The following is a 17,754-nucleotide window of genomic DNA, read 5'->3' as shown; positions in this document are numbered from 1 at the left end:
CTAGAGAAAGGGAGGGAGTGTGTTCAGGTTCTGTGTAGAGCGAGTGAATGATAGTCGATGCATGGAGAGGACCAAATGAATGGAGCGAAATTTGAAAAATCTTCAAATGCAAATGTCTGGAAGTCAGATTGATGGATTATTTTGATGAAGGATCTATTGCATCAAGTCCTCTTTACTCGTATGAAGAGCGTGCATTAAACCAGGAGGTAAGTTGAAAAACGACTAGCTTTCATTTGATGTGTGTTAATAGTCTTCTAAATCTTGTATTTGCCTTAATGTTCTTTATAATAGTGAAGTGTGCAATCAGAATGGAGAAGTGTGCTATCGTGACGGTCCTCGCCATTGACAGTTTGCACTTTCATTTGTATGAAATTCCAGTAGAACGTGAAACAATAGCAACTATTAAAACAAATAGTGATAGTGGTTTTAGAGCTGGGAAACAAGTTGCATCTTGGAACGTCAGGGAACTTTGAAACATTAACCTCACGAGAGAGGAGTGAAGAAGGGACTGCATGTCACGTCCCTCTGAGGGTCCATGGCTGACCTTCTTAGTGATAAAAGCAGCAGAAAAAGGAGCCGATAAAATATACAAGGAGAAACCTGATGTTTATATTTGAGTTTATCCAGCTGGCCCACAAAGTACATTTGAAAATGTTCGTGCAAGGATCTTAATCTCACATCATTCCCTAGAAACAAAAGAATACACAGTTCACATGGTAATAAAAGCAAAAATGCATCCAAGTCATACTGCCTAAGGTGCAAAGTCATCATTGAAGCTGTTAATAGGACCATAAAGGACAGACAAATAAAATAAAAGGTCCCTATAAAGAACAATAAACACCTCGATAACAGATCCCTCAATCCAGTGCTTGGGAAATAAAAGCCACATTTGCCTTGCGGTTGCCACCGCATCCATTCAGGAAAAAAAAAAAAAAAGTCTTTCCAATTAGGGCTTCCCATTTCCTCTGGATTATTTATTAAAACATAACAGTTTGCTGAAACGGGCCACAGTCCAACTATGTGTTTATTTTGCAAAGGCCGATGAGAAGGTGACGCGGGGGGTTCGTAGGCCTCTCCGGCTCAATTTTCCCACAGTTGCCGGAAAGGGATGATCTCAAGTGACTCATTGGGGAGTTCAGGAGACTCTCTTAAAAGTCTGTTCAGCCCTTTATATGCATAATATGGCAAATGTCAGATTTATTTATAGTGCATGATCGTAGCTGTTTGTTCGAGTTAGGCTAGGGATGGCTGAACGTTTGTGCTCAGAGGCCGCATTTGATTTTTTAAAACGGACAGATGGACCAGGTCAATCATAAAATAAAAAAAAATTAAAATTAAGATGCGTCTGCAAAATCTGAAAGGTTTATTTTAATAATAAAATAATAACTATTCACCTTTTTAATTTGTGTATAAAACATGTTTTTAACAGTAGTTAACCAATTATTTAATCACATAAAGTTAGAAAATGTTGAATGTACTTTTTATATATATTTTATCATTCACAATAGCCAATAAATTCAATTGATAACATCTGATTTTTGGACAGTTGGACCTGTTCATTCTCAGTTGATATGAAGAAGTAAAAAAAAACTCAATCTTTTTTTATTTTTATAAAAAATGAATTCAATTATAATTAACCAATGCATTCTTATAAAAGTTGAAATTATTTGGACATTTTTTTTTACTTTACTAATAGTCATTTTAATATTCATAATAAATCAATCAAAAAATGAAATGAGACCAAAAAAAAAGCATTTTAATTTAGCATTTTTAGGGAAAATAAGATTGATAGATAAATAATATAACAAATATGACAGGACTCTCGATAATGTAAATGCTCGGTGGGACGGATTACATGTGCCATATTTTGTCCACCGCTGATTGAGGCCTTGGCGGAGGTCTACAACTCTACACCACTTGTTCTCAAACTTTTAACATCAACTACCACCTCAAAATATTCTTATCTAAAGTAAATGCAATGAGTAAATGCAAATATTTAGTACTTTATGGTAAATACAACTGAACTATACTTAACAAATGCACTGCACTATATTTAAAAAAGAAAGTTAAGCCACGTTACCCACAGTCTGAAGATTTAATTCAGTGATGCTTTCACGTACTACTCGAGGGAGTCCACGTACAACTGGTGGTACTAGTAACACACTTTGAGAAACACTGCTTTACGCTCTAAAAAAAATGTCCCCCCCCCCCCCCCGCTAATCTGTATAGATTACAAAAGGGTTGTCACTGCAGTGAGAGAAGTGCCGCCGTCAAAGAAGCTTTGGAAAAAGTTGGCTAACGATGGCTCACCGGAGGCTCAATTCAGACCCTCGAAGCAGCGAGAATGGACTCCCGTTGGGCAAGAAGCACCATGCGTCGGGCGGAGGCAACATCAAAGACAAGATCTCTCTTTGGGAGGGAAAAGAAGCCTTCAAGTCCTCATTTGTGGGCTTGAGGAGCACAGGTGAGCAGAGTGAGATGGGAAATGTCAGGGGAGTACAAGTTATGAAAAGTCATTATGACAAAGACAACATGGGGAAACACGCAGAATGGAGGCCACCAGTTGAGAAACAGCAAACAGGGAACGAGGATAATACAGCCTATGAGGAACACAAGGAGAATGTGGAAACTTTGGATTCAAGGCCTTGTTTTTTATCCCCGCCGAAGGACCAGCTAAGGACATTAACAACAACAAAAACATCAGAACAAAGCAATCAAGAGAAAAGAGCAGTATTTACTCTTTTCCAAAAGCTGGACGCCATGGGTCAGAATGACGGGAAGACAGCCCCGGAGGTCGGAAACTACTTTAGCCCACCGAGCAAGGACAAACAGCCGGAGGGGAAAAGGAAAGACAACGTGTCCACGGATTCGGGGTCTTCACCTGTGAACCCGCTCCCCAAACCCAAACGCACTTTCCAGCATCCTGCTACTAAAGGGCAGCGGAACCTCCCCCCGCTGCCCAAAACGGCCTCAAGACCCTCACCTGGTGCCAACAGGGGACGACAGATCCACCACAACAGGTATAAACAACATCAATTATGTCATTTAAGTCAGTGTTTAAGGTGTATGTTTTATATTTGAAAAATATGAAGGCACAGCACCAAACAAAATGTCCAAAAAGTACAGTATCCATACGGAAATAACGGTTTACACACAAATGCACTTAGTGGGAAATCTAGTTGAACACAAAACTATTATTATGTTGGATGAATGGCAGATAATAGTACCTTCTGTCATTTAATTTTTCTGTCACTATGTCGACGGCACAGAGTTTTGGGTGCTATTTTCATTCATTATGTCAGTACAGTTGTTTTTATTTTCATATATTTAATGTTAATATTCAAACTTTGTGTAACGTTACAGTGGCTTAGGATAGTATAAAATATACGTTTTACGTCTGTCTTGTTTTTGACAAACATTTAGGACTACTACGCTACTGTATTTTAATATTGGTGGTACTTGGAGAGCTAAGTATTATTTTCGGTGGTACTTTGAGTAAAGAGTTTGAGAACCACTGCACTTGGCCATGCCACGTAAAAGGCACAAATCCAACACACGCATACTACAGTACGTAAAATAATTCCATTTTATAAAACCAGTTTATTTCTTCATATTCTCTTTGAGTGTGTCATGTTTTGATTCATGGCGCTTTTGTGTTCTTTTTTCAAAAATAAACAAAAATGCAAAAAGGCGGAGGGGGTTTGGAACAGATTAATGGCATTTCAATACATTACAGTGGAGGAAAAATGATTTGCTATCCAAATTAATTGAGTTACAAGTTTGGTAATGGAATTAAAGCCATAAGTCAACGTACCGCTGTACATGTGGTAGCTATTTGGACCAACTGAACTCACTGATTTAACTCATGAACATAATCAAGAATAAGGACATTTGTTTTCACTTTGACAGAAAAACACTTAAGGGTGAAGACATCCCAGTTTCAAAGTGCTCACCGACTCTGGAGCATCACTATGAAGACATCCTGGGTAAATACAAAACATACAATACAAAAAAAAAAAAAAAAATCTATCCATCTGTCTTGGTTCTTTTGCAGTATGGTTGTGCCACAGCATTTGCCTCACAGTTCTGAGAGCGCGGTCAAGAATGAATGGGTGGATAGATTAACAGTATACGGTACGGTATGTGAAATTCTTCTTGAACGTGAGTTAAATGGCCTATTTGGTCTTCTTCCAGACAAAGAGAACCCGTATGAGGACATAGAGTTGGAGAGTCAATGCTCCCAGCAGTCTTCTTTACCCTCGTCTCCTGGTGCTGACACAAGCAAGGTTCGGACACTATCTCATGACTGTATTTTATCGAAATCACTGGTAGGCTATCTTTGATGGATGGTTACTAGAATTGCAATGTGATAGTGGTGGTATTAAGAAGTGGGTCAGGAAAGTCCCCACTCAAATGATAGACTTAAATCCACATCATTCTGATAGTTCTTTTCCACAGGCTTCAAGGCCAGGCTTCTTTAGGCAGAATTCCGGCAGGACCTTTAAGCTGCTGGACCTGCGTCGGGGTAACCAGCAGAACCACAGCGGCAGTAGCGGTGTTGCATCCCCATCCCAGCTCAGCCCCCCGTCCACACCGACCGATACCCCGTGGTCGTCCTCGGACCCCTACAGCTGCACATACCGTAGGATACCAACGGTATGTTTAGTGCACTAATTGGCTTGAGTGTATTGGAATTCTAAAAATGGTTTTCCTAGTTGGTCCAGAGGATCAACAGCATCTTTGAGGCTCGGATCGGAAAGAAACACCTGAGGAGGATTTATCATTATGCTGAGACCAGCTCAGGGAGAGGTGATGACTTTTAAATGTATGACATCATGCAGCGGTTGACAAACGTTTTGGTCCAGGGGCCTATTACGGGGGAGAACCTTTTCCAAGGACCTCCTCATAATCTTAATGCCAATTATACATCACTATCACACATACCCCTAAGTGCCATTGCAATTAAAAAGTTGCCTATGCTCTAGAAAAAGAAAAAAAAGTAACAAATTCATTTTTCTTTTTGTTTGGGGGTGGGGGGGGAGTTGTGTAAAGTTTTATTTTTTTTCAAGAAGAATAAGTTCTGGGATAGAAAGTTGTAATCTCATAAGAACATTTTATTTTTCCAAGATGAAGTCCTAATATTATATTAAATCCAAAGTTTAACAAACTATTCTCCTAATATGATGCCTTTTATTTTGGAAAAGACACCTTTATTCTATAAAAATACAGTAGGACTATATTCGTGTATTTTGTTTTTGTTGTAAAAAGGACATTATTGCTGTAATAATACACCTCATCTTTTAAAAGTGCTCGGTGTAGTGGTGCCTGAATGAATCATTGCCTTACCACAGGTCAGCTAGTTGTATTTCACTTTTTTGGTTCAATACATTCGGATTTCATCTTCAAAGTTTGTTTTTAAACATGTATTCATTAGTCACTTACCACTGACACAATATCCTTACTATTCATGAAAATGTGACTTTTTGGGTTTTGTTCACAGTAACCGACGAAAACAGCGACTCTGAACGTGAATTTGAAGAGAGAGCCAAAGGTAGGCAACATCTCTTAAACGGCTTTGCAAGTTTTCTTTCATGGACTCTTCATTCTGACGCAGCCCACCGGCAGAGGTTGGTCTCAGTGCAGTCCATACTGGGCCAGCCTAGCCACATGGGGGTGCAGTGCAACAGTACCAAAGCCAGAAACATGGACAATAATCACCATCGGCAGCTCTTTGAATACTTCCTAGTTGTGTCACTGCAGAAGGCCAAAACGGGTGGCCATTATATACCTGAAGTCACACAACAATTCCCCCCAAAGGTCAGAAATGGTGTGCTCCACAATATTTGGTATGCCCCCTAATGTCATTTTGTTGTTCTTGTGTTGCAGATGGAAAGAAACTTCAAATTCTTACGGGAGACCGAGGATCAGCTTAAGATTATTCCCAAATTTTGTTTCCCAGATGCTAAAGACTGGGAGCCGGCAGACAGCTATCCGAGGTGAGGCCGTGAGACAATATACAGTATTTTTCATCAAAAGATAAACAAAGCAAACAGAAATGACGTGGCGGCACGGTCAAGTTCTCACAATACTTTTAGCATAACCAAATAGAACATTTACTATTATATGCTATGTTAATATAGCTGTTTTTCTGTAGTGTGCCACAAGGTTGTAGTCTTGGTCCCCTCAAGTTCTCTGTATACAGTGCTCATAATATTAATAAATGGAACATTTACTATCACTTACATGAACATCCATTGGAGACTATTGACCAAGGGTGGGCAAACCTTTGCGATCAAGGGCCACACTGTATTTTTAAAATGGCCGGGACATTTGGAGATGATGTGAAAAAAATTAAGGTAAAATTTGTAGGTTAAATTTGTGAAACAGTTTAATATGATAAAATCAGTTCTCATTTCTTTATTAGAAATTAATTTAACAAATTCATTTACCAACTATTTCATTTCAATACATACAATTTGTCAAATGTATACATGCATTTTTTATTTTATTAGTTTTTATCATATTAATTACCATAAATACATTTGCCAAATATTTAATTCAATGAATTAATAAAAAAAGAAAAAAAATTTAAATAACTTTTAGGAAAAAACAGCTAGATTATTGCTGAAATACTACAGGGCTGGTGATTATGTCACCCCTCGGTGGGCCAGATTAAAGAACATAGCAGCCCATATGTGAACCACGGGCCATAGGTTACCCACCGTTGGCTTATATAGTTATTAGCAATATGTATTTTTAAACTGTGTAGTCATAACATGCCAATCTTTGTGTATTTAACGTGACTCATCCCTCCCTAGTGAGATGTTCTCGTTTGTATTGACTGGAGAGGATGGGAGCAGGAGGTTTGGATACTGCCGCCGCTTACTGGTAAATAATATTATGTTGAAAAATAAATAAGAGCTGCCAGTGAACAGGAAGCTGCCAAATACAGACGATCACGGCTGAATAAATAACTGTGCCAAAAATGTTGGCGAGCCTGTGGGAAAACAGGAAGCGTGTGTCTGGGAAAGTGTGGATAGACAGTGTGTGTATACACTATTAGTGCGTTTGCATGCGTTGTCAGTTTAATATGAACAAAAGCAGTGATTCCCAACAATTGTACCTGTGCCGGAAATGATCCAATTTTACTTAATTGGTCTGCAAATTATTATTTACTACAGTACACATAATGTATCTTTGTTGCTCTATTAAAGCCAGTGACGTATAGAATTATAGCTTTGTGTTCAGCTTAACAGGCCCAGATTTCACACTGAATGAGTACAATTGTGAGCAAATTGAGACAAGATCATATTCATTCATTATATTGGTCATTTTTATATAATTTGATCAATAAAGACCCTGATTTAGCTATTTTATTTAATGAGCATTTCGGCCAACTGTGCAACTATATGGTCACAATTGTGATACATGGAGTATTTTTTAGGTGGTACATCATGTACCATCAAAAATGTTCACTAATGATGTATTCATTTACCAAAATTATAGTGGTTCCAGCAACTTCATACTGAGAGCTGCTATTTTGAGCCTATGACATAGCTAGAGGTAGCAAAAATGACCATTATTTATTATTATTTAGTATACTGGCGCTCTTGTATACAAAAAAAAAATAAATAATCATCATCATCCCCCATACAAATTTGCTGTTTTCAGCCTAACGGAAGAGGAAAACGTCTGCCAGAGGTTTACTGCATTGTCAGTCGCCTTGGCTGTTTTAAACTGTTCTCCAAGGTAAATCTCCGAACACTTGAGTCATTTTGTACATTAAATTGTGTTCTGTATACTATATTGCATGTGGTGACGTGTGTGTGAATACAGGTGTTGGATGAGGTGGAGAGGCGGAGGGCTCTGTCTCCCGCTCTGGTGCAGCCGTTCATGAGAGCGATCATGGAGGCCCAGTTTCCAGCTCCGGGCAGGACCATCACCGTCAAGACTTTCCTCCCAGGCTCGGGCACGGAGGTGTTTATTGACAAAAAGCATTGACTTTTTAATTGTATTTTCATTATTGCCAGTATAATAAATATAATCATTATAATGGAGTATACTGTACATAGATAATTATCGTAATTATATGTGTTATTTTCATCCAATTTGTTCAATAATGGTAAAGACATAACCCACTGAATTTCCTTTTGAAACTCAATTAATTTTTCTGATACGAGTATTTGAATTATTGGAAGTTATCCTCGGAATGGTCATAATTGTTTATTAGGGAAAAAAAATATTCTGATGTAATATTTTTCAAACATTCAGTGCCAAAAAGCTTTTACCGTTAGATGTGCCAAATTAAATTTCATGATATGCAACATGTTTTCAGATGATGCTAATTGCATTTTAGGAGATCTAGAATGTTTCTCCTTTAGCTTAATATCCCTGCAAATGCATCTTCAGAGTTCCTTTTTTATTATTCTTTTACAAACAGCCAGTCTCTGTCACTCTTGCTGTCTTTAATGTTAATGCCACTGGAAAGCGCCTCATTTTGTTGTTGCAATAATCCAGAGGGATATGTGAGCTATCGTGCCAGGATGAGGCAGCCGTTTCGCATTCACACAGCAGCAAAATAAATGGTTTTATTTCTGAAATATGTATGAATTTGTGTCGGAAATATTGCACGTCTTTACCGTTATTCTTCTTTTCCTTTCGGCTTGTCCCTTTAGCGCGTCATCCTTTTCCATGTAAGCCTATCTCCTGCATCCTCCTCTCGAACACCAACTGCCCTCATGTCTTCCCTCACGACATCCATCAACCTTCTCTTTGGTCTTCCTCTAGCTCTCTTGCCTGGCAGCTCCATCCTCATCATCCTTCTACCAATATACTCACTATTTCTCCTCTGGACGTGTCCAAACCATCGAAGTCGGCTCTCTCGAACTTTGTCTCCAAAACATCGAACCTTGGCTGTCCTTCTGATGAGCTCATTTCTAATTTTATCCAACCTGGTCACTCCGAGAGCGAACCTCAACATCTTCATTTCCGCCACCGCCAGCTCTGCTCCCTGTTGTCTCTTCAGTGCCACTGTCTCTAATCCGTACATCATGGCTGGCCTCCCCACTGTTTTATAAACTTTGCCCTTCATCCGAGCAGAGACTCTTCTGTCACATAACACACCTGACACCTTCCTCCACCCGTTCCAACCTGCTTGGACCCGTTTCTTCACTTCCTGACCACACTCACCATTGCTCTGGACGGTTGACCCCAAGTATTTAAAGTCCTCCACCCTTGCTATCGCTTCTCCCTGTAGCCTCACTCTTCCCCCACCACCCCTCTCATTCATGCACATATATTCTGTCTTACTTCGGCTAATCTTCATTCCTCTGCTTTCCAGTACATGCCTCCATCTTTCTATCTGTTCCTCCACCTGCTCCCTGCTTTCACTGCAGATCACAATGTCATCTGCAAACATCATGGTCCACGAGGATTCCAGTCAAACCTCATCTTTCAGCCAGTCCGTCACCACTGCAAACAGGAAGGGGCTCAGGGCTGATCCCTGATGCAGTCCCAACTCCACCTTAAATTCGTCTGTCACACCTACAGCACGCTGTTCTGCTGCCCTCGTACATGCCCTGTATTATTCTAACATACTTCTCTGCCACTCCAGACTTCTGCATGCAGTACCACAGTTCATTTCTGGGTACTCTGTCATAGGCGTTCTCTAGATCTACAAAGACACAATGTAGTTCCTTCTGACCTTCTCTGTACTTTTCCATCAACATCCTCAAGGCAAATAAGGCATCTGTGGTACTCTTTCTAGGCATGAAACCATACTGTTGCTCTCAAATACTCACTTCTGTCCTGAGTCTAGCCTCCCCTACTCTTTCCCATAACTTCATTGTGTGGCTCATCAACTTTATTCCTCTATAGTTCCCACAGCTCTGCACATCACCCTTGTTCTTAAAAATGGGCACCAGCACACTTTTCCTCCATTCCTCTGGCATCTTCTCATGCGCTAGAATTCTATTGAACAAGCTGGTCAAAAACTCCACAGCCACCTCTCCTAGATGCTTCCATACCTCCACAGGAATGTCATCAGGACCAACTGCTTTTCCATTTTTCATCCTCTTTAAGGCCTTTCTAACTTCCCCCTTACTAATCATTGCCACTTCCTGGTCCACCACACTTGCCTCTTCTACTCTCCCTTCTCTCTCATTTTCCTCATCCATCAACTCCTCGAAGTATTCTTTTCATCTAGCTAGCACACTGCTGGCACCAGTCAACATATTTCCATCTCTATCCTTAATCACCCTAACCTGCTCCACATCCTTCCCATCTCTATCCCTCTGTCTGGCCAGCCTGTATAGATCCTTTTCTCCTTCTTTAGTGTCCAACCTGGCATACATGTCATCGTATGCCTCTTGTTTGGCCTTTGCCACCTCTACCTTTGCCCTATGTCGCATCTCAATGTATTCCTTTCGCCTCTCCTCGGTCCTCTCAGTATCCCACTTCTTCTTAGCTAACCTTTTTCCTTGTATGATTTCCTGCACTGTGAGGTTCCACCACCAAGTCTCCTTCTCTCCTTTCCTGCCAGAAGATACACCAAGTACACTCCTGCCTGCCTCTCTGATCACTTTGGCGGCAGTGGTCCAGTCTTCTGGAAGCTCCTCCTGTCCACCGAGAGCCTGTCTCACCTCTTCCCGAAAAGCTGCACAACACTCGTCCTGTGTCAGCTTCCACCACATGGTTCTCTGCTCTGCCTTTGTCTTCCTAATCTTCCCAGAGTCATTTTACACACCACCATCCTATGCTGTCTAGCCACACTCTCCCCTACCACAACCTTACAGTCGGTAACCTCCTTCAGATTACATCGTCTGCACAAGATGTAATCCACCTGCGTGCTCCTACCTCTGCTCTTGTAGGTCACCCTATGTTCGTGCCTCTTCTGGAAAAAAGTTTTCACTACAACCATTTGCATCCTTTTTGCAAAGTCTGCCACCATCTGTCCCTCCAAGTTTCTTTCCTGGATGCCGTACTTACCCCTCACTTCTTCATTACCCCTATTTCCTTCACCAACATGTCCATTACAATCTGCACCAATCACGACTCTCTCTCTGTTTGGAATGCTCAGAACTACTTCGTCTAGCTCCTTCCAGAATTTCTCTTTCACCTCTAAGTCACATCCTACCTGTGGGGCATAGCTAATCACATTATACATAACACTCTCAATTTCAAGTTTCAGCGTCATTACTCGATCTGATACTCTTTTCACCTCCAAGACATTCTTAGCCAACTCTTCTTTTAAAATAACCCCGACTCCATTTCTCTTCCCATCTACACCATGGTCAAATAATTAAACCCTGCCCCTAAACTTCTAGCCTTACTGCCTTTCCACCTGGTCTCCTGGACACACAATATATCAACTTTTCTCCTAATCATCATGTCAACCAACTCCCGAGATTTTCCTGTCATAGTCCCCACATTCAGTTCTAGGCTCTGTGCTTTCCTCTTCTCTTTCTGCCGAAGAACCCGCTTTCCACCTCTTCTTCTTCTTCGACTTCAACCCACAGTAGCTGAATTTCCACCGGCGCCCTGCAGGTTGACGGCGCCGGTGGCGGATGTTGTTAACCCGGGCCGATCCGGTATGGAATTCTTTGGATGAACATATTTGTTTGGCAAAGTTTTAAGCCGGATGCCCTTCCTGACGCAACCCTCTGCATTTATCCGGCTTGAGACCGGCCTACAGTTTGCACTGGCTTGTGCCCCCCATAGGGCTGCATTATGTCTTTACCGTTATTACGATTGTATAAAGACAAGACTGTTATGGGTTTTATCGAGTAGTAAGGATCATTTATGCATTTGCATCCGGAGAATTTGAATGGCAACATGTAAATTGTGAAGCCGTTTGTCTTTACCGTTATGTACTTTTGTCTTTACCATTATGGAAGAAGTGTTTTTCAGTGGGGCACCACCATTTGCTTTGTCAGTAAGGATTGTCTTTACTGTGAACACTTACAATTTTAAACAATAACTTTTTTTAAATAGAATTTTAAGCCTGGCTGTTTCAGCATGGGAGACATTTACCCATATAAAAATAATGTTTTTTTTTTCAATACCGGGAAAGTATCTTTACCATCATTGATCGATTTATATGAAAATGACCCATATATTTTTATATAATTAATATTTCCAAAAATACAACCAAAAAACCCCTGACTTTACGGTTACTCGTAGGTGATGGAGCTATGTCGACCGTCCGACTCGCACTTGGAACATGTGGACTTCGAGTGTCTTTTTTCCTGCCTGAGTCTGAGGCTGCTTCTCAGGGTGTTTGGTTCTCTGCTTTTTGAGCGCAGGGTAATCTTCACTGCGGATAAACTCAGGTTTGGGCATATTTCATGAAGATATTCTTCTAACTCGTATTCATGCATCACCACTAGATGGCAGAATTGTAGTTGTCCTGAGACAAAACGTAAATGTAGCTTACGAAAAGTGATTCCTCAATATTATTTGAAATATTGCTGTAATTTTTTTTTTTCTCTTGTCCCTTCCTCTTGATGACCAACTTACATGCTAAATGTAACATAAGTTTTAAATTAGCCTTTTCTGGTGTGATAATGTTGATGTCTTCCTTGTAATTAAGACATTTTGTTTGATCATAGATATATATTAAATAGTCATAATTATTTATGCTCTGAAGCTGTGTCTCTCAACATACATGCAACCCTGTTACTAAAAACTTTTTAGCCATCTAGAGGATGAGAAAAAAAACGTGAGCTACATGACTCAGCAGACCATTGGTCTCTTTTTTCCCCCCAATGTTTTCTGCCGTATGGAGTGTGTTATTCAAACCAAGGTAACCCTGTTACTCTTGAGAAAAAACAATATCAAAGTTAATGTTTGTTCTTGAACAGTTAGCATAGCAGCTAACACTGCTGTACTCTTGAGCAAAAACTCCAACAGTAGCATTGATTTACAACCCTGTTACTGCAGTTGGAACTGAGGATAAACTGAAAATACAAGACTAAATTAGTCTCTCTTTTTTTTTTTTTTACTTTTTTGAAATTGTCAAGTATTTATTCAGAAATGTTCTTAAATTAGTTTTTCAGGTGCCTGAGTATCGTAACAGGGTTGTGCGAAACAGCAAAATATGATATGACAAATAAAATTTACCATAAAATACTCTAATGATGATGGTTGAGCTGGATGAATCAAACTATATTATGGTTTATAACCTGTCTTGAAAACAAAACAAAAAAAACTAAATCAAAAGTTTATAAAAATGGTTTTCCTCTAAATCTGGATTGATCCATATATACTTTTTGTGACATTTTTGTTTGGTGGTGAGATTTTTCCAGTGTAAAATATATGTCTTGGCTCGATAAAGGTTGAGAAACACTGTTCTAATGAGATCAAATAATGAGATCTCTTTTTTTCAGCACATTGTCCCAGTGCTGCCACGCGGTGGTAGCGCTCCTCTACCCGTTCGTGTGGCAGCACACCTACATCCCTGTGCTCCCCTCTGCCATGCTGGACATCGTGTGCACCCCGACCCCTTTCATCGTGGGCCTGTTATGCGGCTCCTTGCCTCAGCTCAATGAGCTGCCCCTGGAGGAGGTCAGCCAAAGTTTGACGCACAGCGATGTCAAATCTCTCAATAATGCTGATTTGTCACTATGCAGGTTCTGGTTGTTGATCTGGGGAAAAGTCGATTCCTAAAACAGGTGGGTTCGTGATAAAAGCCTGCATGTGAAAACCCTATATCAAGGCTGGGCAAACTTTTGTGCACAGGGACCACATTCGATTTTTAAAACAGACCCATGATCACGTCATTTGTAGATGGTTAAAAAAAAAAAAAAAAAAAGTTAAATGGATGTTAAACATAATTTATGCTAGTTTTAATGTATTATTGATAATAAAAGTAATCATAATGTATTAGCCAATTATTTAATACAATAAAAAAAATGGTTATTTCTATTTTATTAAAAATACTTATTATTGCTTGTATTTGTGATAAAAAATGTTTTGTATTATGTATAATTATAATAATTGAACAATATTTAATAAAATGAAAAAGTAAGAATATTTCGATATTTCATGTAAAATTGTTCATTTAAATTACAGTATAATTAGCTAATTTATAAACTGTTAAATGTATGTGTAAAATGTTTTATTTTACTAATAGTTTTTATTATTTAAAATTAATCATTTTTAATGAGAAAATAAAGACAATAATAACTGAATTTACAATTTTTATAAATGGCTAAATGAATGTAAAATATATTACAGAACTCTTGATTATGTAAATGTAACCTTCCTAACCTTAAGTCTTTGAGAATTAAGAATAATTATAATAATAATTAATTAAGTGTCCTATCCAGTATTGCTCGTTGCTATACAAATGCATTATTATTGAATGGAATGTATGTAGCCGGTGGGCCATACTTTGCCCACCCCTGCCCTACACATTTATTATTTTTGGCATCTTTTTAAGATGGATGACGAAGACTCCATCCTGCCTTCGAAGCTTCATTCCGCCCTCGAGAATGTTTTGGAGAGGAGAAGAGAGCTTGCCGGAGGAGGTGACACCATCAATAGTAAAACACAAGAAAAACCAAAACACCTTTGTACCATCTAAGCCGAGTGTTTCCCAACCTTTGTTGAGCCAAGGAACATATTTTACACCGGAAAATTGATGATCTCATCTCAATTTACTTACTCAAGGGGAAATCTTGGCCTGTTTAGTTGAACACAAAACTATTAGTCCAGTGATTCTCAACTGGTGGGTCGGGACCCAAAAGTGGGTCACGGACCCGTTTTGGGTGGGTCACAGACAGTCAGTAAAATAATGAAATGGATTCATCTCCTGATTTTTCTGGTACAGTACAGAGGTGTACTCAGTTCCCACACAGAACATAGGAAAGTGATATGGAATGTTACTTCCTTATTCTCGAGCCACTTGTTTACTCTGCAAACAAATACAGTGCAGTGCAACCTTTGGCTGGCAGACATTAAATTATTCTCCCTGTCACTATACATTGCTGCCACAGATAGATGAACAAAAATATATTATTTGTAGTAAATGAATTATAGTTTACCGGGGTTCAAATCCGGGCCCCGCCTGTTTGGAGTTTGCATGTTCCCCCCGTGCCTGGGTGGGTTTTCTCCGGGCACTCCGGTTTCCTCCGACATCCCAAAAACATGCGTGCTAGGTTGATTGAAGACTCTGAATTGCCCGTAGGTGTGACTGTGAGTACGAATGGTTGTTTGTTTCTATGTGCCCTGTGATTGGCTGGCGACCGGTTCAGGGTGTAGCCCGCCTCCCGCCCGAAGGTAGCTGGGATAGGCTCCCTAGTGAGGATAAGCGGTAAAGAAAATGGATGGATGGATGAATTATAGTTTTCAGACCAATTTCGCGAAATTGAATAATCGCTGATCTAGCCACTCATCTCATCTCCTCTTCAGACCACCTCAGCACTGTCGTGTCCGAGGCCTTTGTTCGCTTCTTCGTGGAGCTGGTAGGCCACTATCCTCTCTTCTTCTTCAGCGAAAGGGAGGACGATGTCTCTTCCATGTCGTCCGTCCCTTGCTCCTTTCAGCGGGAGGCCTTTCGCAAGGCAGTCCCCTCCAAGACAACAAGGCGCTTCCTGGAGGTCTTCATGGAGACGCAGATGTTCGGCTGGTTCATCCAGGAGAGGGAGCTCAACGGGCCTAGTCTCAGAGGTAATGATACAGTGTTTCCCTGCTATATTGCAGCTTTTTTAAGCGATCGTTTTTATATTTTCACAGTATGCAGTGGTAAACTTTGACCCACGAATGCCCCAAATTCCCTCATGATGAACGGGGATTCACTGTACTTTCAAATGTCACTTCAAAAAGTGGTTTTTTGTTTTGTTTTTTTCCCCTCAGGGCTTTTTGAAATGAGGGTGCACGAGTATCTCGACACCATCCATGAGAGTGAACATCGGAGGGTGAACAGGTTTCTCAAAGGTTTAGGTGAGGATATTCATTCGTTATTTGCCTGAAAAATGTACATATTTGTTGAGTTGATGTTTTGGCTTACTCTAATCTAATTGTTGTTTTTTTTTAACAGGGAACAGAATGAAATTTCTGTCCAAGAAATAATCACACAGGAAGGATTCTGCCTTATTCTGTTGATTTTTATAATTTCTTTTGAAAAAAGTTTTGAAAACAACAATAAAAAATATCTTTTATGTAACATAATTCAAGAGTGAAACAGCCCTCTGTAATATAATAAAATAAATATCTTTTCATTCTTTGGGGTGCTTTGGATGTGTCTAAATGACCCTGTAGATGGTCCTATAAATATTCACTTTTTAATAAATATTTGTGTGATTTAAAACATGAAATAGGGGAAACAATTCAAAATCTGTAATAAGAAATGTGACTGATTTGCCATAATATTCCCCATCATATTCATAATATTTACCAGGATACACCAGGGGGCAGTAGTTGGGTTTTTGTGATAATGTAGTTGCAGCAGTTTAATGCCAACAACACTGGTCAAACCATTAGGTACACGTCCAATCCTCAGAGATCCTAATACAAAGTAATATAACACCACTATAAAATAATTGTATAAATTATTTTATTCATGTTGTTGTAGTTTGCAAAAGTGTACTGCAGCATACTGAGTGGCATATTTTGTACAATGGTATATTCTTTAATGGGACGCATGATTTCCTTAACCCTCCTGTTAGTGATGTTTCTCAGGAATAGTCCATTTGACCTGATATCACGATCCAAATGTGTCAGAAACGGGAAATATAATCCCAATAAACAGAGTTTGTCATTATTATCTATCCTGATACATTAGTTTCTCAGCGACAGCAAAATATTCCTGGGTTAATTTGACCTGCATCACGTTTACTTATCCAAAAGTGTCAGAAACAAAAAAGATTCCAATAAACATTGTTGATATGTCATTATTAACCCTCCTGATGCATTAGTTTCCCAGAAACAGCTAGAGTGCCTGGGTTAATTTGACCCACGTCACATTTACTTATCCAAAAGTGCCAGAAGGGAAGAAAAAAAAAAAAAAAAAAAAAAAAAAAGAAAATCACATGAAACACTGTTTATATGTGATAATGAAGTATCCTGATACATTCGCACTCAGGAACAGCAATAATGTTCCCGGGTCAATTTAACCCACATCACATCTACTTACGTATATAAAACTGTCAGAAACAAACAAAAACTAACAAATAAAAAGTCATTATTAACTGAACTTGCAAAGTTATGAAATCAAACGTGTTGATTACACCTATGAGACCAAGCACCAGTCTCTATTTTATTAAAAATGTTCTTCCTTTTAAATAGGTCAGTTTGTCCTACACCATAACAGGAGGGTTCAAAGGCACCACAAAAACGATGTACTCATTCAGCATTCACGCGCCAATTGGACCTGATGACTGGTCCACATGCCACACATTCACTAACCACAAAACTGCTGTGTTTGTGTGTTCAAAGCCATCGGGGCCTCGTCTTTACAAAGAGTTTTTTGGTTAAGAGTCGGTGGCAGCAAACGCTATTTTTGGGATGTGAGTCATGGAAATAAAGCTGGTCACAAAGAGGAAAAACACATCTTTTGTCAGCGTGAAAGCATAACACAGGTGCGGAGAAGAGAACATAGTAGCGTATTGTCTCGGCGTGAGAAACACTCAGGGGTGGCCGCACCATCGCATCGAGCTGTCACCCTGATGGACATATTTTGATGCATAAACAAGAATCTGCAGCACATTGAATGCACATGCAGATTGTGGGCATGTAAAACTATTAAATAGGTTA

General features: G+C 39.6%; 1 protein-coding gene across 3 annotated transcripts; it reads left to right on the top strand.

Moving 5' to 3' along the window:
- The first annotated feature begins 44 nt into the window (after window positions 1–44).
- On the top strand, window positions 45–16,195 carry LOC133472135 (DENN domain-containing protein 2A-like). 3 transcript variants are annotated; one of them, XM_061762536.1, is made up of 19 exons: window positions 45–206; window positions 2,230–3,020; window positions 3,910–3,986; window positions 4,195–4,286; window positions 4,459–4,656; window positions 4,716–4,809; window positions 5,501–5,551; window positions 5,615–5,817; window positions 5,887–5,996; window positions 6,819–6,888; window positions 7,672–7,749; window positions 7,837–7,977; window positions 12,181–12,329; window positions 13,386–13,563; window positions 13,629–13,670; window positions 14,441–14,528; window positions 15,412–15,669; window positions 15,856–15,942; window positions 16,040–16,195. In XM_061762536.1, the coding sequence occupies exons 2-19, from the start codon at window positions 2,302–2,304 to the stop codon at window positions 16,069–16,071; spliced, it is 2,667 nt and encodes an 888-aa protein (XP_061618520.1). In that variant the 5' UTR covers window positions 45–206; window positions 2,230–2,301; the 3' UTR covers window positions 16,072–16,195. The 3 variants fall into 3 exon arrangements, with proteins under 3 accessions (XP_061618520.1, XP_061618521.1, XP_061618519.1); XM_061762537.1 differs by having other exon boundaries at window positions 5,501–5,817; window positions 15,412–15,464; window positions 15,546–15,669; XM_061762535.1 differs by having other exon boundaries at window positions 5,501–5,817.
- The last annotated feature ends 1,559 nt before the right edge of the window (window positions 16,196–17,754 follow it).

This window comes from Phyllopteryx taeniolatus, chromosome 22 (genome assembly GCF_024500385.1).
Source record: "Phyllopteryx taeniolatus isolate TA_2022b chromosome 22, UOR_Ptae_1.2, whole genome shotgun sequence".
Lineage (NCBI taxonomy): Eukaryota > Metazoa > Chordata > Actinopteri > Syngnathiformes > Syngnathidae > Phyllopteryx > Phyllopteryx taeniolatus.
This window is presented reverse-complemented; position numbering and strand designations above follow the sequence as displayed.

Bases quoted from the DNA above. Each gene is read 5' to 3' on its own strand.
- LOC133472135 (XM_061762535.1), top strand. From the start codon at position 2,302: ATGGCTCACCGGAGGCTCAATTCAGACCCTCGAAGCAGCGAGAATGGA. The intron at 4,657-4,715 runs GTATGTTTAGTG...TGGTTTTCCTAG, and splicing joins CATACCGTAGGATACCAACG to TTGGTCCAGAGGATCAACAG. The intron at 13,564-13,628 runs GTCAGCCAAAGT...GTCACTATGCAG, and splicing joins ATGAGCTGCCCCTGGAGGAG to GTTCTGGTTGTTGATCTGGG.